Genomic DNA, 23,368 nt, shown 5'->3' with positions numbered 1-23,368 from the left:
TTTATCTTTGGAAATGACCTGGAGAAGATCTGGTTTTATATTCTGCTGTACAACCAGAACTCCTTTTTAATTCACTGCAATATAAAATGCATGTTCAGTTTACTCTTAATGGCTTTTCTAATTAGATTCAGATACAGAGAGGTTTTTTTCTTCTATGCTTTGAGACTTCCAGTTTTGAGTATAGAGGTGGCATACCAGGAAAATAAACAGCTTTTTCTCCTGATCTTTCCACCTGGAGTGTAAATAACAGCATCATGTATGTTAATTATTGTTTGAGAATGTCAATAATTCTGCCAACCTTGTTCTTACCCAAATAACTCAGTGTTTAAATCCATTATCTAATGTTTATTGAAGACACTCATAATGACTTGAATTATTTTTAATTAGGAATGTTTGCACTGTATCTGCATCATTTTAAGAAACATAGCTTTGTCTCAACTGTAATTTGAAGAGACTTGTTTAAACCTGATTGTTGTTTTTCCTCCAACCTGTTCCCATTTCTCCAGCAGCAGCAGAATTTCTCCTTAGACCATCCATAAGTTACTAAGAAAACAACCTGCCTCCCTTGCCAGGGAAAATCTGACAAACATATTTTTTCTTCAAACAGATGAAAACTTTATTCTCAAACATGACAGAGCGTTCCTTTTGTCAATGGCAAACCGAGGGAAACATACCAATGGTTCCCAATTTTTCATGTGAGTAGATGTGATCCCACAGTGGAGCTTTTCTTACACAGAGAAGCGCTGTTCATGAGAAAGATGGTATTGCTAAATTATCCATATCCATGTTCTCCATCTGATCCTGGCTAGGAGTGAGTGGCACCTGCAGGAGGAATTGTTAGAGATCACTATTTCCTTGTGGCATTCATTTAGATTAAAGCTGGTGCTCCATGAATGTTCTTCCTTTGTGACTTTTTTCCCTAAAAAATACGATTTATGTTCAGTTCTTAGTGGCCAGAAAATAGATTCTTTGCCTTTTTGGGTGCACAAATCTCATCAGTTTATCTGCAAAAGACAATGATGAGCGTTTTATGTAAGGGGGAGTGAGATATAGAGGTGGTTTGTATGGTTTTGCTCTTTAAAAAATGGTGATTTATGATTAACTTTTGGGGGGGTGTTTTGTTGTGTTTTCAGGAGGAGAATGAGTGGGGATTTTTATTTGATTATTGTGATAATTAGTAATTTTTTTTTGAGTGTTTATTCCTGACTTGCTTTTTTAATACATATTCTGCATAATTCTGTTAACTTGTGCATATACCAACACTATGTAGAATTATGTGCTGATAACCAGATTTTTCCTTCATTACCTTTAAAAAATGCCATTCTAGTAACCACATTCTATTAAATTATAGAAATTACAGAAAGCACAATAACCTTTACTCATAAATAAAACACTCAGGTGTGATAATTGAGGGTTTCCTGGTCAAAGCAGGTGTATTTTAGGTTGAGTATCATTTTTTTCAAGCTTGCAAACTTTGATGTGATTATTTCTTTTGTTAACTCCCTTTTCAAAATTGCCTCCTGTTAATGTTTACCAGTTTGTATTTGGAAAGAGCAGGTTGATAACTTTAGTCTAGAAACACTTTGTGGAACAACACTGGGGTTTGAAAAGTAAATTTTAGCATAGTTACTTAACTAGAAAAAGTCTTCTTTGCCATCTTTCTTGGGGGATAAGAGTGAATGGCGCTTCCCTGTCTTCAGTAAAGGAGTAAATTGTCCTCAAGAATCTTGGGTTTTTTTCTTTGCCTGAAAAAGATCTTCAGTATGATATGATGTCGTTCAGATAAGAAACATTTTTAGGTCTTTTCCTAAAAAATGTCCTGAAAATGGAAGATGCATAGGAACCTAAAAGAAAGTCTCACACTTAGCACTGTTTAGACATTCCATAGAGATAAAATTGTTTCAAAAGCTTGTTTTCTGTTCCCTTCAAAGGAAATTTCAGATGTTGTGCTTCATTACAATAAATCTGAAAGGATATGTGTGCACATTAATATGGAAAAGTTTACATAAATACAACTCCATGGCTTAATAAGCTCTCTGAAGGCATTGCTTCATTATTTTTTACTTGATGACTTGCCTTTGGGTTCTCTTGCCTTAATTTTCCATTTTTAAGCTTATCTGAACATTAAAAGTGAAAACCTAATGATGTCACATCAGTCAAGCAGCTGTCATTTGAGGGCTCTAAAGTTTCTTTTCTCTCCTGCATTTGATTCCAAAGTCATCTTCTTTCCCTGATGCTTGGTAGGCTCAGCTTGTTCAAGTAGATTTAAGCACCTTGTCTTTCCCCATACACCAAAACAACCCAAGGTTGTGTTGGATACTAAATTATAATTAATACAGGACAATAAATGAAGATTGTTTAAAAGCACTTTCATCAAATACTGAAGTGTTTTGAAAGATGCAGATTCCTTGAAAAATTCAGGGTTTTTTTTTCATATAATCACTCGAAGGAGAAGTGTGAGTTCAGTGGGAATTGGGGCAGAGTAAGAGACCTAAAAATTCCCACATGAGCTGGATTCACCTGAGCTTCCTGCAGGAAGCCAGAGCTGGATTTAGCTCTGGTTAGGCTTAGGTTTAGGCTCCTGGGGTGTCCTCTGTGGCCTTCAGGATGAGGATGCTCTGGAGCTCTTGCCTTCCCATGCAGATTTCTGGGCTATCTCTAGTGTCTGAAAAGTCACCAGCCTGCCCTGGAGCCAGGGAAGAGAATCAGGATTGCAAGTGGGAAACAGCTCCTAAAGGTTTTATCTAGGCAGTTTGTGCCTTCACTTCAAAATGCAGTTTATTAAAGCAGTTAGTCTTGCTGGGTGGCATTTGTCTGATTGCTTTAGGGAATGTGCAGTGCATCTATAGAGCTTTTCTTTAGTAAAATACTTTCTTCCTTTACACTTTAAGCTGAAATTAAAATGTGTTTTTTTATACTCCCAGTAATGCTCAGTTTCTCTGTAGTTTATCATTAGGAAAAATATTATTCAAATGTTTAACCTGAAATGTGTGTGAAAGGCAATATTCAGTGTTAGCCTTCAGATTTTTCTTTTTAATATTTGTATATATTTCATTTCATTTATTAAATTTATAGAAAGGGAGATAATTCACCTGAGCTTCTTTAGAGCTCTGCATTTGTTTTCAGGGATGAGAACTCTGTATTTTGTACACATATAATGTAGCAGATAAGGAGTACAAATAAGTGATTTTCTTTTCTATAACAGTTTGTCCAAGTAGGGCGAAAATAATAGCAAGGATCCTGACTATAAGAGTTCTGTTAATTCATCAGAATTCCCTGTCTCCAGAGAAAAGTTGTATTTGGAATAATAAGTCTTTACAGGAAATAATCAGACAGCAAATGTCTCTTTGGCATATTGCACCAGCAAACCAGGCACAAGAAGACTCTGCAATGCCTAAAAGTTGATTTAAAGTGGACAGTTTTACTTGAAATAGAATCTCCAGACTCATCTTAATGTAAACAGGCACCTGAGCCATCCTAAAAAATCATCAGCTTCCTTGGAGTAGTCAGGGATTTCTCTGGCATGAAAGAGCTTGGAGGGTTTATGGGCATGGAAAAGGCAGTGGAAGTGATATTGGGAAGCTTCAGGGAAAAGCATGGACTGAAATCAAAGAGTTCTGGAGAGTGGCACAGTGCAGAGGTGGAAGGAGTCAGAATTGTCTGTGTAGTATCAGAAGTGCTGGGTTTAATGTTTGTAGACTAATTCCCCCCCTTTTTTTTTTCCCCCCTTAATTGAGTAGGAGCAACAGTTGGGTGGGAAGGAGAAAGTGTAGCTGAAGGAGGATTGTGAGTTCCATGCACATGTGCTGTAAATAGGCCAAGTCTCTTCTCATGTGCCTGAGAAACATTTCCTGCTCTGGAGGAGCACAGCATTTTGCAGTCCAGCAGAAAGGATCCAGAGGGAATCCCTCTAGATTTGTAAAATACTGCAATTTCAGTTTTCTTTACCCAAAGGTTTGTAGCAGTTCATTGCAGGCTTGTGTTGAAGAGAGTTTGAAAGGCATTAGTTTAGAAATTGGTGTTTTCAGGGAGCCCCACTCTGATTTTTTTTTTTTTTTTTTTTTTTTTTTTTTTAATAACTTCCTGTAGAACCCTCAGTGATTTTACAAGTGTGCTAAACCCATCTGGGGATGTAGATCTGTAACTGTTTCCATGTGGGTCCTGAGCTAGGAGTCCCTAGGATGGGGCAGAGATTGGCAGGAACTGCTCCAGAATCATCTTTTCTTTTTCTGTATCTCCAGTAGCTGCTTTGAATTGCTGCTGCCAACATCAGCAGCAGTTCCTGGGGGAGCACAAACAGAGCTCATTGGTACCCAGGGCTCTTCTGGATATTCCAGCTCAGTGGCTGGATTCCTTTGGGTGATGTTCTGGAGCCATGTGCTCCCTTTCTCTTTCTCTGTAAATATCTTGTCTCTTTAGAGCCATTCCATCATTCCTGTGGCCATCCCCCACGTGCCAGTGAGGAATTCACAGTACAGAAGAGTGAGTGCAGCTCTGGTGAAAATGAGGGAATAAAGGAGCATTACATTACTGAGACTCCTGATCTCCCACTGCTCAGCTCTGTTTCCCCTCTCACACCAAATCTGCCAAGCTACATTTGTAGCAAAGCACAAGTGCCCCTGCTGAAGGAAGAGTAAAGCAACAATAGGAAGCAAAACAAAGTAACCTCTTTGTGAAAAGAGGGAAGTTTTGTGTCATAATTATTTTATTCTAGTTCAGGAGTAAGCCCTTAGTGCAACCTAAAGAGGAGTCCTGGATTCTGTTCCTTACCAGTTCAAATGCCTCTCTGTTCCACAGCTTTTAAAACTGGAGTCTGATTTCCTATTACTGACAGATTTTTTTTTTCCTTATTGAGGGTGTTGTTGGTTTAATGTGTCTCTCAAGCTCTGCTTTCTTGCTCAGAACTAAATAGGATTTTTTGGTTTAAAAATGTTTTAATGCGTGGTGCCATGCCCAGTTCATAAACTGAAACAAAGGAACCACTTTGATCTGCTAAATGAATGATAAAATAATTTGGGAGTACTCTTGTTTTGATTTTACAAATTGTTTCTGAATGTTACCAGCTCATTAGAAGTAGTTCATATCTTTTTGGTCTCCCAAACCAGGTATTTTCCTAATCAACAGTTAATAATTTCCTTTTTTGTTGTTGTTATTGTGAATGAAATACCTTTGAGCTAATTATTGAACAGTTGACTAATACAAAAATGAAAAAATGTCAAATGGAAGGGGCTGATGTTGCATTATCTTTGAGCATTATTGGTACATGTGCACTTCCCACACAGGCAGGTCCCATTGGCTTGATCAAAAGTTTATGGAAAAATGAAAACATTCCCAGGATACTTTAATGCATAATCAATAACAAAAAGATCATTTTAGCACTTGACTGTGCAGAGATAATTAATCACTGATAGTTTGTTGGGGGTGGGGGAGGGCTGTGGGTGAGCTCAGCTGATAGTGCAGTTTTCAAACATTGCTGCTGCTCAGAATTACACCAGGGTAAAATCCAGTACCAGCTGCTGCAGCTGTTTGGGCTTTTTTGCACCTGCAGTGTGGTTTTTGTTCTAAAATTCTGAGCAGAAGCAATCAATGCACATATTTTAGAGAATGCACTGATTTTTCTCACTTGTAGAAAAGCTTCATAGTAGGAGGAGGATGTTAGCTATCAGTGAAATATCTGAAGCTGTGAACTTCCTGGCTGTACAGATTTCCTTTGTGAGTCCAAACATTTGTGTGCCAGCCTGGGGAGTTTCTGCTTAGGAATGGATTCAGCAGAACCTTTGAACCCCTGTGGAGCTGCAAGCATGTGAATAAACCCACAGAAATTGGTTATTCACCTGCTTCAAGTTGGGCTTTTTTTGCTGGAATGAGACTTAGAGGGGAGTGGGGGCATTCTCTAACTGTTTGTTTTTGCAGTAGTTTTGCAAGCAGGTTTTGTCTCGAGTTTTCTTTTTGGTTTTAAGGAGAACTTTAGTTTTCAAAGTGTATTCTAAAGAAAATTTAGAGCCCTCTTTTAGGCATCCTTTTTTTTTGCATACAACTTGATTAATAATAATTTTAAACTTGTATTTAATAAAACATAGACTCAGTTTTGTCTGAAAATGTATTACAATTTATTTCTGCCATTTTTGTGTAAAATTTACAGAAACAGTGTTACATCGTGCGCTCCAAAGGTAATGTCTCATTCCTCTAAGGCTGTGTCCTTTCCTTTTCTTTCTGTTTTTCTCTTTCTTGTTTTTCTGATCATATTGTTATGTGCATTGAACCCTTTCTTAGGCCTGAGGTTCTTTGGGGGGGGTGGGTGAGAACGTGCTTTTATCAAAAAGATTATTTTCTCTTCAGCAGTATCTTAAACCAATTTAAACTTGAGTGAAGAAAGGTATTTGTCCTTCTGTAAATAACCTGCATAACAGTGTCTATTAAAAGGCAGATTTTGAATGGTTTAAATGATGACAGCTCTATATAGAAATGTTCTAATAAAATATTATTTTGGGGGGGTAAACTCATCATGACTTTAGGTTTCCATACTGCCAAGACAGGAGGTAGGTTTGCTTCTGGTTAAGTTCTGAAGCCAAATCAAATATTCAAGGATTGATGCAGAAAACCTTGAAATGCTTTTTTAAAGTGCACCTTTGCAGAATAAATGTCAGATTACAGCCCTGACTCGGAGGTGTGAAAACTTTCAAAGGCACCACAAGGATTTGGGGCTCTGCTTCCCATGGGAAGTTGTTCAGTCACCCAAGTCCTTGTGGTGCATCTGAAAGGTTTCCCTGTGGGACAAAGCTTCTCCTGGTGTTCTCTCTTAGTGAACAAGGACAGAAACCCTGTCCATTTGAGCTCTCAAACTGCCAGGGCAGTGGGGCAGCCTCTGCACGGGTTTTAATGCACCAACCACCCCTTCCTCTGCTCAATAAGCACCAGTCCAAAGGCAGCTCCTGCTTAGGTAATTTGCTTAATTAGTCTCCAATGCTGCTGCAGCATGGCAGGAACACCTGCAGCCTCCCCAGCCCTGGTTTTGAGCCATTTGCTGTTTCCAGCTAATTCTAAACACTGTCTTCACTACTGCTGGTTTCATTGAAGTGACGACCCACTTCTGTTTTTTTCACCCCTTTAAATCAGCTTCATAATTAAAGCCACTTAAACTGTTTACTTAACAGCGGGTTGTTAATGCAGTTAACTCTTGCTTCAAGAGCTTCAAAAGCCATAAGGATTTTTCTTTTTGTAGCAATATGCTGTGTTAGCAAGGAAAAATCAAAGAACACCCACTGCTATTGAGAAATTTAATGTTGTGTTAATAGCATTTATTCCCCTGTGTTAACCCAAGGAAGCTTTCTGTATCATTCAGTATTACAGAAGTGGGTGGGCTGGTTGACATTTGGAACTTAAAAAAAAAATATCATGAGTGTAAGCACTCCTGATTCACAGTTCCACCTTTTGGGATGTGTTCAGCACTGCAGGGTTTTGTGACCTAATAGTTCAAAACTCGAGGGAAGAGAAGTGTTTAAGAAGTAATATTTTATTCTAGTAGTGAAAAACTGACTTCTTCATACCACATCTGTGTTATTGTAAATCCAGAAAAATCACCTGTGATGGATTATTTGAGAGAGGGAGTTCATTGGAAGAAGGCTTTAAAAGCACAATAGTGCTTGGGAGGAGAAAGAATGTTTCAGAAGTGATTTCTCCCCCAGTATTTGAGCGGGTTCTGATGTTCTTTACTCAATATTCCTGCATAGTAGGATCCCCTGTGCAGCAGAAATTCAGGCTCACTTGGAGAAGTAATTTTAGTTTACTTTTGGAAAGAGATTCACAGCATTAGAATCCAAAAGATTTGTACAAAAGGCAGTTGCAGTTTCCATTCAGGCTTAATGTGAGAAGCTGAAAAATAGGGAGGAAATCTGCATTTATCAGTGAAGTGTAGGTGACACAGAATGTCTGCTGTTGATTTTGGGAAGCCTGTGAGTTTTTGAGCTGAAGTGTTTGATGATTTAAGACAGAAATATTGCTTTGTGTTCTGAGTCAGGAGGCCAACAGGTAAATGGGGAGTGAGAAGTGGTGGGAGGTGAGGGGAAGCAGAGAATCCTTCATATGTCATAACTCTTCTTTATTAAAATAAACTGTCTTTAAAGTGACCTTGCAATCTAAGAAGCTAACAAGCTCAGAAACATTTAAATCCCACTGGTCACCTAATATTTATCACCAAATTGTATCTTCTCTGTGATTAAAAATCATAAAGTTACATTAAACGTGTATTTAAAGACTTACTTGGAAATTGTTTACTGCATGCATGAAGTGATACTTGGTACAGCTTTCAGTATGCACACTTAGCTAAACTTCAAACAAATACCATGTAAAAGTTTAAGAAAGCCTGTGTGTATAATCTGTAATTTTAATTTGTTAATTCCATGTATTTAACTGTATTTTTTCACTATTTTTGTCTTACCTTCACCTCTTTTTTTTTTTTTTTTCTGTGTCATTCTCCTCTTACTTCATCTGAATCCCTGATTTTATTTTATTTTACCATCTTCCCATCTTGCTGTTTGTCCAACAGAACAACAAAACCTGCTCCTCATCTCGATGGGTAAGATTCCTTTCCATTTTCTCAAATGATTGCTGAAGTTTGAGGGTTATGTTGAAAGTAGGCAACAATGGGGAAACAAATCCTTAATTCTGTGGAAGATTATACAATGGGATGAGATGGAAAACAAAAGTTTCAGATCTATAAAAGTTTCAACTCGCAACTTATTTCCTAAAGCTGGACAAAAACTTGGAATTGTCTTAAATCCTAGAATTACTTCTTTGAAACTGCTTGCTGCCCTCAGCCCATAAATCTGGGAGTTGAATTGCCGAATTTAATATATTTGAGCAGTCATCTCTTTTGGGGCATGTTTTTATCCCTAAAATTTATGGGGCACATGGAAGAGAGAAAGAGAAATGTGGTACCATAGAACAAAACCAAGGATTCCTTTATTTTAACTGTCCCTGCAATGCCAGGGGGGAATTGTGTCCTGGGTTTGTAGAGATCTATAAATTCTTCTCTGGGGAGGAGTTCTGTCATGTTTATAGATGGGCTCTTGATCTCTATTGCACAAAACTGCAAAAATAGAAGGGTGGGTAGGAATTTTAATCTGTTTACCCTGCCCTTGTAGAGGAGATGAGACTGCTTCAGTTTGAGGGAAATACTTGATGTCAGAGTGGATCTTTGTTTCACATTGCATAAAATCTTAGCATTGTTAATGTTAAAAGCCTTAAAAAAAACTTATTTAATGCATTAACAGCTCAATGTTTCTATCTCAGACAGACTTTTTGAATGTGAAATTAATTGCAAAATCATCACAGTGATTCACAGATGTCTTGTACTTCGTAAATACTTCCTTCCTGCAGTGTGCACGTTGTCTTTGGGCTGGTTATTTCTGGGTTTGAAGTCATAGAACAGATAGAAAATCTCAAAACCGATACAGCGAGCAGGCCCTACGCAGACGTCCGAGTCATTGACTGCGGGGTGCTGGTCACCAGATCAGCTAAAGATGGTGAGTTCCCAGAATTCTTCATTAGCTTTAATTCAACATTCCCAAAATTAGTGAGGTTCATGTGTGGGGAAATTTGCAGAGAATTCTCCAAGCCTGACAGGAGGCTCACACAGTGTGTGCAAACCTTGAGACAAGAAATGCTGACTTAGAAATGCAATGGAATAGGACAGACATTGCTGAGAGAGAAATGGAGCTGGAAACAAGTTTCAGAGGATGGCCTTGCAAATAAGACCAGATACTCTGGAGAAACAGAACTGTGAAAGATGCACTGCAGTAGGACCCACGAGGGGTAATTTCAGATGATTGGCTTTAAGGCATTTTCAGCATGGTGTGGCTAAAGCTGATAGGCCAAGAAACACTGACAGTGTATTGTCATTAGGAAATAGTTGGCTTCTGGTTGTGATGGAGTGAATTATAACATCTGTATTGTCTCACCCTTCTCATGAGACTGAAAATGGAATGAAAGTTTTAAAACACCTCTCAGTTGGCTCACCTCTGGGTCAGAAAAGGGCTCAATCCAACATCCCCCCCTCCCAGGAGCTGTTCCTGATCTCTCTTCCTGCTGTGCTACAGAACCTGTTGAATGACAGAGTTCCTTTTGTTCTTCATGGGTTTCAGGGTGGCTTGTCCATTCTTGAAGCAAATAGGGAAGAACTCAAGGTCTCCTGGAGTTTAATCAATATAATTGTACCAGTGTGACCCAAGGATTTCCCCTAGAACAGGAGGGACTTTAATCACTTAGATTTGAAAAGTAAGACAGGTGATGATGCATCAGAAGTTTAAACAAAAATGAGTGGGTCAGAAAAGGGTTTAATCCAACACTCATGTTCTCAGAGTACAACAGTTCCACCAACAGCTAAAAATCATTATGGTAGACGTGTAGAATCTTAATTCTTGTGAGCCTGTAAAATGTAAATCTTGGTGTAGGAGAGGAGGGCACAGCAAAAAAAAAAAAAATATTTTCTGCCCTCAACATTTGTCCCCTGTTCATGTTAGAGGTTGACAGGACAAACTGAAAGGAATCAAAAGTGTACTTTTCTGTGATTGAAAGAAGGAGACACGAAGGCGCTTCTCTTAAAGTTGGAGTTTGTGCACTTTCCAAAGGTTTATTTTAAGATTCTATGAAGTTAATATATGCAATATATGTGGTCAAGCTTATTTTCCTTCTCATGAAGATTCATAGACAATAAACGATTTTAAATATATGTTTGGACAGTCTATGTGAATTCGTGCATTTTCTACCTAATTTCTGATTTTCCTTAAGGATAAGATGGTTATTTATGTTCTTTAGAGAAAGTCAAGAGGAGCTCTAGTGTAAAAGTGTGAGGATGCAAAAAAGAGAAAATAACAAAGTTTTAAGAATAAAAATTACACAGCTGGGCCAGCAACTCATTTCTTTTTAATCTTTGATTTGCAGCCTGGGTGTTGTTTCCAAAAGCACCCGATTTTTTTTACTATAAGTGGTCTTTACTTACTGTGTGTTCTGTCTTTGCTGGAAATTATTTGTATAATACCAACATGGATTTAGGTGAATTTTTATTTTGATTCTTCGATATTGAGAAAAAGTTCACAGAGCTTCTCTAAAATAGCCCATTTGTATATTTATAAATCTATAAAATTGTGTGCTTTGTGCTTTTACATGCACTCACATGTGCACAGTGTCAATTGACAATATCTGTTCAAGCTTTGGAGAAGAAGAAGAAAGTTTGCTCTGACTCAGAAGCCTCAGAGTCCTCTTCCAGTGCATCCAGCTCTTCTGAATCCTCATCTGAGAGTGAGGCTGAGAATGAAAGGAGCAGGAGGAAAAAGAGGAAAAGAAGAGCTAAAACCAAACAGTCCAGGAAACGAAGGAAGGAGGAGAGGAAGAAGGAGGATCCAAGGTGCAAGCGAACCTCAAGCCAAAGACGGTGACTGTTCTTTAAAATTTAACAATTGCGGTAAAATGTGGGGAATTCTGCTGTGTTTTCATGAAGTGCTCAAGCAGTAAATATGAGAATGCTTTTAAGTTTGGGGGTTGGTGCATGATTTTATAAACAAACAAAAAACCCTAAAGCTGAGCTTGTTGAGTTTTCCATTAAATGGAAGATCTTTGTAGATAGAAGCAAGAGTGATGTTGAAATGACTAAATTCCAGCATGTGAAACTCTTCAGGGCTAAGCACACCTGTGTAAAAGTGAGACTTTAGGCAAATTGCAGATCTTTGTACATATATTTGATTATATTTTTTAAATATCTCACAAGCTCTAAATGAAAAGCAGAATTACTTGCTGTAAAGCAAGAACTGAACTTTCTCTCCAGTAATAGTGGCCCATCCTCCCTTTAGCCTAAAATGGGTTGTGGAACACATTTTGGTTGGTAAGCCAGCTTTAAGTTTGATGCATCTTGTCTTGGAATCCAGTTGGACAAGGGATTTTTCCAGCTAACTGTGATGTCTCACGCTGCTCTTTCCCTTAGCAGCCTTTCTGACAAGAGCGATGTCGCAGACAAAGTCGACCTTAGCACAAAGCGGGACAAGCCCGTGGTACGTCCTGAAGAAATCCCCCCAGTGCCTGAAAATAGATTTTTGCTCAGAAGAGATGTGCCTGTTGTCAATATAGAGCCTGAACCGTAAGGAACTCCGAGCTTTTTATTCTGACTTGCTGAAAACTGTGCATGAAATATTCCTGTTAACATTCTCTTCCTGGGGCTGCTGACTGCAGTGTCAGAAATGCTGCATGAGGTCATTTCTTTGTCCTTTTTACAGTTTCTTTTCCTTGTGACCTCTGCCAGGGGTTTTCACTGAGATCTCGAGATGATTTCATTGGTCTTTAAGGTGTTAAACTCAATTAAAAACAATTAATGAATAATTTCAGAGTAATCACGCTATGCAAACCACCTTGATTGCAAGGGAAACGTGGGATTGGGAGAGGTGATTTTTTTGTCTTTCTTAGACTGATGAAGAAACTTTGGTTCAGAATCAATCACCTGGAATTTCATGACTTAGCAGTGTTTGAGAATAAGAGAAAATACAAAGGAAGTCCTTCCTTTGCTACAAAGGAAGTCACAAATTCACGAGATACTTTCAATGTATTTTACCTCCACTGTCACATTTCATTGCTTTTGTGACTGAGCTAATCCCTTATAGTGGATTATCTCTAAAATCAGTGTTGGCTTTGTTTGGTGTTGGGTTTTTATTTTCCCTTAATGGTCTCCTGTAAGTCTTTTCTTGGAACATCACTCAGGTTCCCAAAGATTTACTCACTGCTTTTGGGGATATTCCATAGGCTGAAAGAAGCAAAGCTTTAGAACCTGTGAGCTATGCTGAACTGAGATCCTGAAACTCTTCTGCCCATACTGTATTCAGGATTTGTGCCCCAAACACAAGTTAACCTGTTTTGCAAGTTCATTGTTAGCATTAATTCCTGTGTCAAGAGATCAAGCTGCACATTTGGTTGAAAACAAATACATGTTGATTTGCCTTTTGTTGCAGAACTCTCTTGCTTTGTTTCTTGGAAAAAAACACTGAATTCTGTCTGAAAATGAATAACATGATGAATATTTCTCATTTTTAACTTAAATTAATTGTAAGTTAATTGGTTTTTTTTTTTTTGCTGTGTAACTTCATACTTTATTAATTTATGTAGGAAGCTTCTTGATGCTGCGCCAGTTCTGACTGACCAGAAACCATCAGTCTCTAAATCTGGACGAAAAATTAAAGGAAGAGGCACAATAGTATGTGACAATTTTATTTATTTCTTTATTTCCTCTCACCCAGAGGAACATCCCTGACTTTGAGCTTTGAATTTCCCTGGAGGGCTTTGTATGACACTTTATTTACATGTTGTAGGATCCTGTGTAGAAAGCATTGAAACCTTGTCAGTTAGTTGATTTTATAACACTTCTTTTCCATCCTTCTGTTACTATCTTTTAACTTAAAGATTGTTCGGAGAAAAAAAATGCCTAAATGGAACGTTTGGGAATGCTTATGTAAATAAAGACTTGAGGAAAAATAACTTAAAGTGGAGTAGCATTGGCTTCTGCCAGATATTGGGGTTTCTGTATTTTTTTCATCATTTTGGCACCCTCTCAGCAAAATTAAGAATGAAAAAAAGATGTCATTTAGGGCTGGCAGTTGGAGAAACACATCTTTCTTCCATCTGTTACAGTTTTTATTAGCACAGCTTCTGTCCAGGTGAAGCTTGTTGATGTTTTTCAAAATACTTGTTTGTAGGTTCCATGAGACTCCAGAGTATAAAATGTGAGAATTAGGGAGGTCCATGACACCCTGCAATCTTTTAGGCCATTCTTTTGTAAAAGCTGTTTTTTAAGTAGTCATTGCTTCAGCTGAAACAATAGGGAAGCTCAGGTTATCTTGATTTTGTTTTTTTTATATAAGAAGGATGTCTTAAAGCCTTCTGTAATTACCTGGATAAATAAATACATGCATCTTTGTGATTTTATTCTGAGGGACAACACTTTCCCCCCCCCATTTTATTGCTTTCATAAGTGGCTTAAAATAATTGAGTCAAATCCAGATGTGCTTTTATTGAGTCAAAGAGCATCTGATTTCCTCACAGAATTTACCTAAGTGTGTATCCCACTGGGTAATGGAAAATAATGAGTTAGCAATAGCAGAGTTCTTCTTTCTCTGCTGCACAAGTAGCTCTTGTTGCCTACTTAAATGCTCTGCCTAAGAATAATTTTTTAAATTAAGTGAAGTTTCATAGCCCTTTTTTGTGAAAGAGTTTGGGGTTTTTTTGTGACTTTTTGTGTTCAATTTTTTATTTTTTTAATTGCTTTAAAGCGACTTAATCTGGATTCCCATTTCTGAAGAGCTGAACAGCAGTAACTTTTGAAACGGGGTTTGTGTTTGCTCCCTCAAACCGTGAAGTGTCTGACTGATGTGAAACATCTGTGCTTTAAAAACGAGGGTGGTTATCTGCAGTAATTGTGTTATTCCAAAAGGGAATCCATGGCCTCTCCCTTGATTCTTCCTTTCGTATTTCCAAAAGCTGGGCGAGCTGCTGGCCTCTCTCAGGCTTTGCAGTTTGCTCTATAAAAAGTATAAAAGTGGTTGTGTAAGGAAGCCTTCCTGCAGCTGTGTGTGTTTGCTGTCCCAGCGCTATCACACCCCGCCGCGGTCGCGCTCCTGCTCCGAGTCGGACGATGAGGAGAGCAGCGAGACCCCTCCCCACTGGAAGGAGGAGATGCAGAGGCTGCGGACGTACCGAGCGCCCAGCGGGGAGAAGTGGAGCAAAGGAGACAAGTAAGAGCCTCACCACAGCTTTGAGACCTTTGGCAAACCCTCAGTGCTTGTGAAGCTGTACCACAGCAGTACCAGGATGAGAGGAAACGGCCTCAAGTTGTGCCAGGGGAGGTTTAGACTGGATATTAGTTTTTTTTTCACAGAAAGCACTGGAGCAGGCTGCCCAGGGAAGTGTGAAGCCACCATCCCTAGAAGTGTTCAGAAAACATGTGGATGTGGCACCTGAGGACATGGTTTAATGCTGAACAAGGTGGTGCTGGTGGTTGGGCTTGGTGATCTTAAAGGTTTTTTTTTCAACCTTAAGTATTCAGTGACTTCCTTTTCCTCAAAGTGGATTACATGTTTTCTTTGGAGTAAAACAATCAAATCCACTAAGTCTTTATTGTTTTAGTTGTATGTTCTTTCAGCAGTTGCAAACTGTGTGATGGATGGAAGTCAGCTCTCCAGAATTCCTGATGGCTTGATACTAAATACAAGTATTTAGTATTTTATAAATATGAGAATATATTCTATCAAATTACAGGAGATTAATCTTATAAGGAAAACTTAAAAATATTATATGTAGCTAGTAGGGCATAATTGCAAATGTTTCTGATTATTCTTTTTTATGTACTTAGATGTTTTTAAACTTGTATTTAAGTGTGGGTTAAGGATCCTGTTTTGTAGAGGTCAAAGTCCTGCAGACTTTGAGGTAATTAAAACCTTAAATCTCTTTACATGGGTACTAAAATATGCAAAACTTGCTTGTGTTGGCTGATTTATTTCTTGGGGAGAAGTAGCTCTTGACAATGATACAATTTTATGTCTTAAAATGAGTGTAAGGAACTCAAAGCAATTTTCTGGTAATAAAGTGTGCGTGCTAGGGTTTGTGTAAACTTACTTAAAATTAAGTTTAAAAATACCTAATTTATTGTAAGGTTTTTAAAGACTTTGCACTTAGTCTGGGGTTTCTTTGTTTGTTTTCCAGGTTGAGTGACCCCTGTACCAGCAGATGGGATGAGAGAAGTGCATCCCGGAGATCCAGGTCTTGGTCCCATAACGGTTATGCTGATCTAAGCACTGTGAGATACTCCAGCCATCACAAGAAGCACAGGAAAGAGAAGAAGAAGGTGAAGCATAAAAAGAAATCTAAAAAGCAGAAGCATTTCAAGAAGCACAAGCAAACAAAGAAAAAGAAAACATCAGCCTCATCAGATGTAGATTCCTCTCATTCCTTCCACAGGAGGACAAAATCATCTTGTGATCGTGAGAGGAAATCTCGTTCTTCCTCATTGTCTTCCAGACGTTCATCCAGGAGAGACTGGTCTAAATCTGATAAGGAAGACCAGAGCTTGTCATCTTCATCAAGCAGAGGGTCTCGATCGTACTACAGGTCCAGATCCAGGTCTAGATCTAAATCAAGATCTTACTCCAGAAGAAGTTCTAGATCAAGATCAGCCTCTAAATCATCGCGATCTCGAAGTAGGTCACGGTCAAGTTCTAACCCCAGGCAGCAAAAGACTGTTCCCAATTCTCCACGAAATATTTCAGCACGGTTAAATGACACTAAGCTGACCAAGACTGCTGAGCCTGTCCGAGCAGTGATACTGCCCAGTGACAAGGTTATCGTGCCACCAGTTGTCCCAGAAAGCCTCCCTGTCATACCCTTAAGCGACAGTCCCCCACCTTCAAGGTGGAAACCTGGGCAGAAACCTTGGAAGCCATCGTATGAGCGAATTCAGGAGATGAAAGCTAAAACAACCCACTTAATTCCCACCCAAACTAATTACAATTTAGTGGTCGTTAAGGAGGCCAACACTTCCTCCTCCTATCGCAAGCAGGAGAGGAGCTCCGAGAGCGATCGGAGCGGTTATTCCAAAGGCCGCAGCGACAGGAGCTCGGAGAGCTGGCCGAGGTCCAGGAGCAGGTCCTCTCGAAGCCGCTCATACTCAAGATCTTACTCAAGGTCTAGAAGCCCATCGAGCTCGAGGACAAAATCTCCTTCCTCTGGCAGGTCACCATCCCCGAGTAAATACCGCAGTGACAGGTCGGGCTACAGCGAGTCCACGTCCGACTATTCCCTCAGCGATGAGGACAGGCACAGGAGCAAAAGGAAATCCACATCCAGCGATCCCAAAGCTCGGGGCCTCAAACTGAGGCAGGAAACGAGCTCTGAAAGCACTTTGCCTTACACGCATCCAAAGGACTACGACGAGTCTTCCCAAGGGTTGAAGGAGAGTGACAGTTTGTCATCCTCAGACTTCTCCTCCGACAGCGAACGCTCTGCCAAAGCCAAAGCGGTCCAAGAAAAAGAAGGCCGCTTTCCATTAGAAGGGGATGCTGAGAAACAGGATAAAAATAGCTTAAGTTCTGAGAGAGGGGAGGAGAAAGCCAAGGGTGAGCGGGATTCTGATCACTCCAAAAAGAAAGCAGCTAAGGAGAAATGCTCGGAGCAGTCCGGAGGTGGTGCAAAAATGAAGCGCAAATCCTACTCAGGTAGCAAATGGGACTCAGAGTCAAACTCTGAAAGAGGAGAGGCAAAGCATAAAAGGGGTGATTCCAGACCCTCCTCTGGGAAAGAAGAAGGAGAGGCCACCTCAGGGTCTGACACGGAGCTTAGTGTTACCAAAAGGATAAAAAAACAATCCAATTCTTCAGAGGGCTTTTTGGGTTCTGACTGCACGTGGAAGACAAGCAAACAGTTGTCATCTTCTGAGTCTGAGAGTTCTTGTTCCAGCTCAGCAGACACTCGAGGCAAGTTGAAAAAACATAAACATGGGTGGAAAAAGACTCCTAAAAAATCACATTCCAAAAAAGCAAAAGAAAAATCAAAAGGGAAAAAGGAGAAAAAACACAAAGTCCAGAAAAGAAAAGAAATGTTTCATTGGCAGCCCCCCCTTGAGTTTGGGGAAGAAGAGGATGATGAGATAAATGAAAAGCCGGTTACCAAGGATGATAAAAAAGAAAAGCAGCTTAGCAGGGACATAAAGGATAAAAAACAAGTTTATGAAAAGGATGAAATAGTCACAGATAAAATGGGAAATGGTGAAAAGTCATGTGTGAATGAAAACCTTTTAGATAAAAACACCACATGTGGGGCCTCGCCGGATCGCAGCAACCTTAATAAAGAGCCCATTGAAACAAGCACTTCAGCTGGTATTTTAAACTCAGGAATAAACGTGGCTGCCTGCAAGAGTGAGATTAAACAAGCTGAAGAAAATAACCAAAATGGGCTGGAAGATGTTATTCAGACAGATGACAACATGGAGATTTGTACTCCGGATCGTAACTCGCCGGGGAAGGTGGATGTGGATGTTTTGTCTCCTGTCATTCTCACTGCTAAACCTTTAAGTGCTGGTGTAAAAAAAGAGTTACAGGTTGAGACCCCTGAGCAAGATGCTGTCAAACTAGGAAACAACATAAGAGACTTTATTAATATTAAAGAAGAAAAAGAAACGGGAAGGCAAGAAAATAACTCTGCTCCTGTGTCTGGTGCTAAAGACTGTAGTTTAAAAAGTGAAATTTCTGAAACTACACCAAGCAATATGATAGACAATAAATGGAAGCCTTTGCAAGGTGTTGGTAACTTGAAACCAGCAACAATCAGTACGACCACAGAGGTTAAAAATGTAGCATCAGCACCAGAGCCTAAACCAGCAGGTTTAAGAATTGAAATAAAAGCAAAAAATAAAGTAAGGCCTGGGTCTCTCTTTGATGAGGTGAGGAAAACAGCCCGGCTAAATCGTCGGCCAAGGAACCAAGAAAGCTCCAGTGAGGAGGAATCTCCAAGCAGAGATGACAACAGCCCTTCCAGGAGTCTCAGCAGGTCACGAAGTAAATCTGAGTCTAAATCCAGACACAGAACAAGGTCCATATCCTACAGTCACTCGAGAAGTCGATCCCGAAGTTCTACATATTCATATAGGTGAGAAGCCTGTGCTGCTCCCACAGCCAGCCCTGCTAAATTGAATGTTCTTATCATTTCAAGGAATGCTTTTCAGGTTGTGTTTTTTGTTTTTTAACAGCCCTGTGTTACAGAACCACAGAGCGCTTCGGGTTGGAAGGGACCCTAAAGACCCTAAAGACCTAAAGAACTAAATCAGTTCCACCCCCTGCCATGGGCTGGGACACTTTCTACTATCCCAGGGTGCTCCAAGTCCCATCCAGCCTGGCCTTGGACACTGCCAGTGATCCAGGGGCAGCCACAGCTTCACTGGGCAACCTGTGTCAGTGTGAAGTGTCCTCCTTGTCCTGTCCCTCCATCCCTTGTCCCCAGTCCCTTTCCAGCTCTCCTGGATCCCCTTTAGGTCCTGGAAGGGGCTCTGAGCTCTCCCTGGAGCATTTTCCTCTCCAGGTGAACATTCCCAGCTCTCCCAGCCTGGTTCCAGAGCACAGGGGCTCCAGCCCTTGCATTAACTCAGTGGCTGTATCACCTAGCAAGTATGGAATAAATATTTAGCTAGAAAGCTAAAGATTCATAACTTCTTCTGGTTCCCATTTTCTGCTGCTCTTCTCCTCAGCTGTGTTCTCTCTTGGTGTCCTTGGCTGTAGGTCCAGGAGCTACTCAAGGAGCCGGAGCCGGGGCTGGTACAGCAGAGATCGCTCCAGGAGCCGGAGTAGTTCCTACCACAGTTACAAGAGCCGTAGGTGAGTTCAGCCAAACGTGTTTTCCTCCTCTTGTTCCCCCTCTCCCCCTGCCCTCTTCAGCATTTTGGTTTCTCTTGACTAAAAACCCCTCTGTGGCTTTGATTTTGTCAGTCGGAGCTACAGCAGGAGCCGATCCAGGAGCAGTTCCTATGGTCACCGCAGTCGATCCAGGTATGGATTTGATGCCTTGTGAAGGCTGACCTAGAACAGAGGCTGGACAGAGCTAAAGAATAAAGCAGGGATTTATTCAAAGGATCTCCTCCATGGATCCACCTTGGGCAGCACCAGAGCCCAGCCAGGGCTGCACCCAAGATCAACCAAAATGGTCCCAAAATGCACGAGCGCTCCCGGGGGCTCTCACTGGGATCAGCTCTGCTCCATTTGCACCTTGCAGTTCATTGTCCCATTCCAGCTTTAGCCCATGCACTCCCATCCTGCTTGTTTTTCTCTCTCCAGCCCACGCTGTTTGTGCTCTTGGGCCTGAGATTTGGATCATTTGTCCTTGGTGCCCAGCTGGAGCAGGAATTGTTTTGTCTCCCTGCTCTGTGCACAGAGCTCAGCATCCCCTCATATGAAGCTCAGAACTGCACACTAAAGCAGCACAGAATCTGAAAAATATAACAACTAAAACCTGAGGCGTCAGATTGTCCTTTTATACAACCTCTGCAAGAAATGTGCTGCCCATCAAATCATCTTAGTTTAAGTCTTTCATTTACATTTCTTTAAAATAGACTTTATTATATAATTATTGTATATGATACTATTATAGCTCATACATACTACCTATTTTATTATACATACTGTAATACAAATGCATATCTATATACATACTTAATTATAAAATTACTTTTTAAGATTCCTTTTATCTCATAGAACCCCAGAATGGTTTGGGTTAGACAGAACCTTAAAGGTGATCCAGCACCCTTCCCTAGACCAGGGTGCTCCAAGCCCCTTCCAGCCTGGCCTTGGACACTTCCAGGGATCTGTAGTGCTTAAAACTATTACTACAGTGTCATGATGGCAGCTTGGATCAAAGCAAAATGAGCCCAAGACACTTTCAAAAGCTGAAAATAACCAAACCATCCTGGCGTTACAGTTGTAGGTAATGCTGTAAGTAGTAGTGAACACATTTGCTTTTGTTTTCTTAAAATAAAATTGAGTGATAAATGGAATCACTTGACTTGCTTTCAGAAGTATCAGCAAACAAGAATTTTACAAGGAAAAAAAAGAGACAACACAAAACTTTATAAATGCTTAGTATGTCCTTCCTAATAAAATTTGAGATTTTTACTGTTATTTTGAAGATTGTTGTGTTGAAACCTTTATAAAGCGTGGAATTGTTTGCCACATCCTTGACAGTCCTTTCTATACAGCCCCTCATATATCTCTATAAATATCCTTGAAACCAGCATATAAAACAGCATTTTAGACCAGAAATGGTGAATTCAGTATTACTTTTCCCCCCTTTAAAGCAGGTCCTACAGCTATGACAGTTACTACAGCAGGAGTCGGAGCAGGAGCAAGAGGAGCGACAGCTACCGGCGATCTCGGAGCTACGACCGGAGATCCAGGTGGGTCTGACCCTGCTTTGGTGCACAAAGATTTCCTGAACACAAACAGAGGATGTTTAACAAGGCCAGAGTGCTGCTTTTTCCCCATAAGAATAAGAAATACACTCAGGAAAAGTACACTCAGGAAAAGTAATGATTCAAACCAAATTCTAATGAAAATGAGAGCGTGCGTGTGAGCGAGGAAGGTGGAAGTTCTGACACTCCAAATACGTGGATGGGGAAGCAACCAGGATAAGGAAAAGTTGATTTCCAGTTCATTGTATCCATGCATTCAAAGTTAGCACCTTTTCCCAGGGAAATGATGAAGTCCCATCCCTGGAAGTGTTAAAAACTTGTGGAAATGGCATTAAGGACATGGTTTAATAGTGGAGACAGTGAGGCTGGGTTAACTCGGTGATCTCAAAGGTCTTTGCCAACCTTAATGATTCTATGATTTGATTTATTACATTTTTTTAATAATATCAAGTGTTTCTTAAAACCCACATAGCTCACAAGATTTAACTCAAGTGCTCTGTTATGGATTAAAAGCTGCTTGGTATGCAGAGAATTCCAGTGGATGGTAAATTCTTTCTGGTTATGCTGCAGAAGTGGATCTAAAACAATTTCGAAGGGAAACTAAAAGTTTTGCTGAAATCTAGATTTAATTTTTAACTTCATAGAATGTATTTTGAAAGAATATTTTTACTTGCAGATCTGATGAGTGTAGAATAAGTTTTATTTTCCTCAGTCCAGGGGATTTATAGAAGTGTAAGTGAGCACATTTCAAGGAGATCAGAGATATGGAGAGTTGTAGGTACATTTAATATCACTGATGATTTGTTTTATACCTTCTAATATGCCCCCTATTAGTAATAAATCAGGTTTCTAAGACTACTGTACATTTTCATCCTCTCTTCATAGGAATTTTTTCACAGTTTTATACTAACTTTTAATGGACTTTGCTCTCACCCATTTGCACAAGACAACTTTTATCTTGTGTCAGAGTGAAAGTTAATGAGATTTAATGAAGAATGTGGAAATAAACTTAAAAATCATTGCTTTTTTATGTTGAGGCGCTTCAGTGTGGGATTAGGAAATGCTCACCTTTCACTTAGAAAGCTTCCCTTACAGGCAGGAGGCTGGAAAATCTCTGAAAGCTTGTTCTGTGTAATTTGAACGTGTCCTGTGGCTTGTCTGAAACCATCTGGGCTCTGTGTTGATATTTGGCCAGGTGCTGAGCTTGGAATTTGTCTGGAGGAGCCAAAACATTTTAAATACAATTTCCACACTGCAGACACACAAACACACTTCTGTTGTGGTTATAGGGGCCTAAGTTTTAAGACCCTCCTTCAAACAAGAAAATAAAACATGTGAATCAAGGATTGGTGAAATTATCCTAGTTGAGAAATGCTTGCAGTGTAAAATTCCACTTGTTAAAACACACTTCTCACTCAGCTCAATTAGCTTTTATCAAAACATAAATTTTGGATGGTTTTTAGCTGTAACAGAGAAAGCAAGATGTTACAAACAGTTTGACTTGAGTTACACAGAGTTTTCATCACAGGAATTTAATGATTATTTCCATTTTGAGTATCCTTTAATGAATCCTTCACTTACAAGAAATAAAATCCTGTAAAAGACTGGTGTGTTTTCTTATCTGTGACAATTTTTTGACATGATGCGATTTTAAATTCGAAGCTCAAATTCAAATTTGAGCAGCTTTGGGGCATTTAAATCTTTTTTTCTCCTGGCAGGTCCTACGGCTCCGACAGCGACAGCGATCGCAGCTACTCCAACAACAGGAGCCCCAGTGAGAGCAGCAGATACAGCTGAGAACGTTCCTTTGAGGATGGAAACTCCATTCCAGAATTTTTTTTCAGTATTATATTCAAAAAAAACTCTTCTGCAAGTGTCACAAGTGAAGGTTGTTTGCTGAATTAGCTGAAACTTTCCCGTTGAACAGTGAACTCAGCTCTGCTTACAGAGAGAAGGACTGAGCTCGACAGCTGATGTTATTTTTTATTTTTTTTTATGTCAAATGCAACTTTTACAAAATAATAATAAAAAAACCCAGTTTGGTTTCCTTGAATCAGCTTTTCCAAGCCATGAATTACACTTAGGTGAATTGCTGCTGCCACATTTTGGGTGCAACAGTCAGGACTGTCTTCAAGTCTGTTTATAAACACCTTAGGAAAGATGTGCTAGCAACTATTAAACTGTGAAGTCAATTTCTTGAAAAGGCTGCCATTTCTAGTTGAAAATGCTTTTTTATTGCTGAAGCTGTTTCCATTCTGTCTTGATTGTTGATTATTGCATTCTGTACAGGATATAGGTGAGGAAAACAAAGCCTGCCACTCTGTCTTAATCCCTCCTGAACTGTGATGTTCTGGAATTCTGCTGGAAGAGGTGAGCTGATGCCCAGTG

General features: G+C 39.8%; 1 protein-coding gene across 3 annotated transcripts in view; it reads left to right on the top strand.

Annotated features, from left to right (window-relative positions):
• NKTR (natural killer cell triggering receptor) overlaps positions 1-23,033 on the top strand; it is a 35,965-nt gene extending 12,932 nt beyond the window's left edge. For 2 of the 3 annotated variants that reach the window (XM_053981451.1, XM_053981467.1), the window contains 12 exons: positions 608-695; positions 8,546-8,575; positions 9,379-9,524; positions 11,209-11,431; positions 11,978-12,130; positions 13,147-13,234; positions 14,623-14,768; positions 15,736-18,672; positions 19,299-19,394; positions 19,506-19,565; positions 20,867-20,965; positions 22,699-23,033. In XM_053981451.1, coding sequence (XP_053837426.1) covers positions 608-695; positions 8,546-8,575; positions 9,379-9,524; positions 11,209-11,431; positions 11,978-12,130; positions 13,147-13,234; positions 14,623-14,768; positions 15,736-18,672; positions 19,299-19,394; positions 19,506-19,565; positions 20,867-20,965; positions 22,699-22,777 — 4,145 coding nt within the window. In that variant the 3' untranslated portion in view covers positions 22,778-23,033. The remainder of the gene's footprint in view (positions 1-607; positions 696-8,545; positions 8,576-9,378; positions 9,525-11,208; positions 11,432-11,977; positions 12,131-13,146; positions 13,235-14,622; positions 14,769-15,735; positions 18,673-19,298; positions 19,395-19,505; positions 19,566-20,866; positions 20,966-22,698) is intronic. The other variant, XM_053981458.1, reaches the window with a different exon arrangement.
• Positions 23,034-23,368: the final 335 nt, after the last annotated feature.

This window comes from Vidua macroura, chromosome 1, assembly GCF_024509145.1.
Source record: "Vidua macroura isolate BioBank_ID:100142 chromosome 1, ASM2450914v1, whole genome shotgun sequence".
In the NCBI taxonomy this organism is placed as follows: Eukaryota; Metazoa; Chordata; class Aves; order Passeriformes; family Viduidae; genus Vidua; species Vidua macroura.
This window is presented reverse-complemented; position numbering and strand designations above follow the sequence as displayed.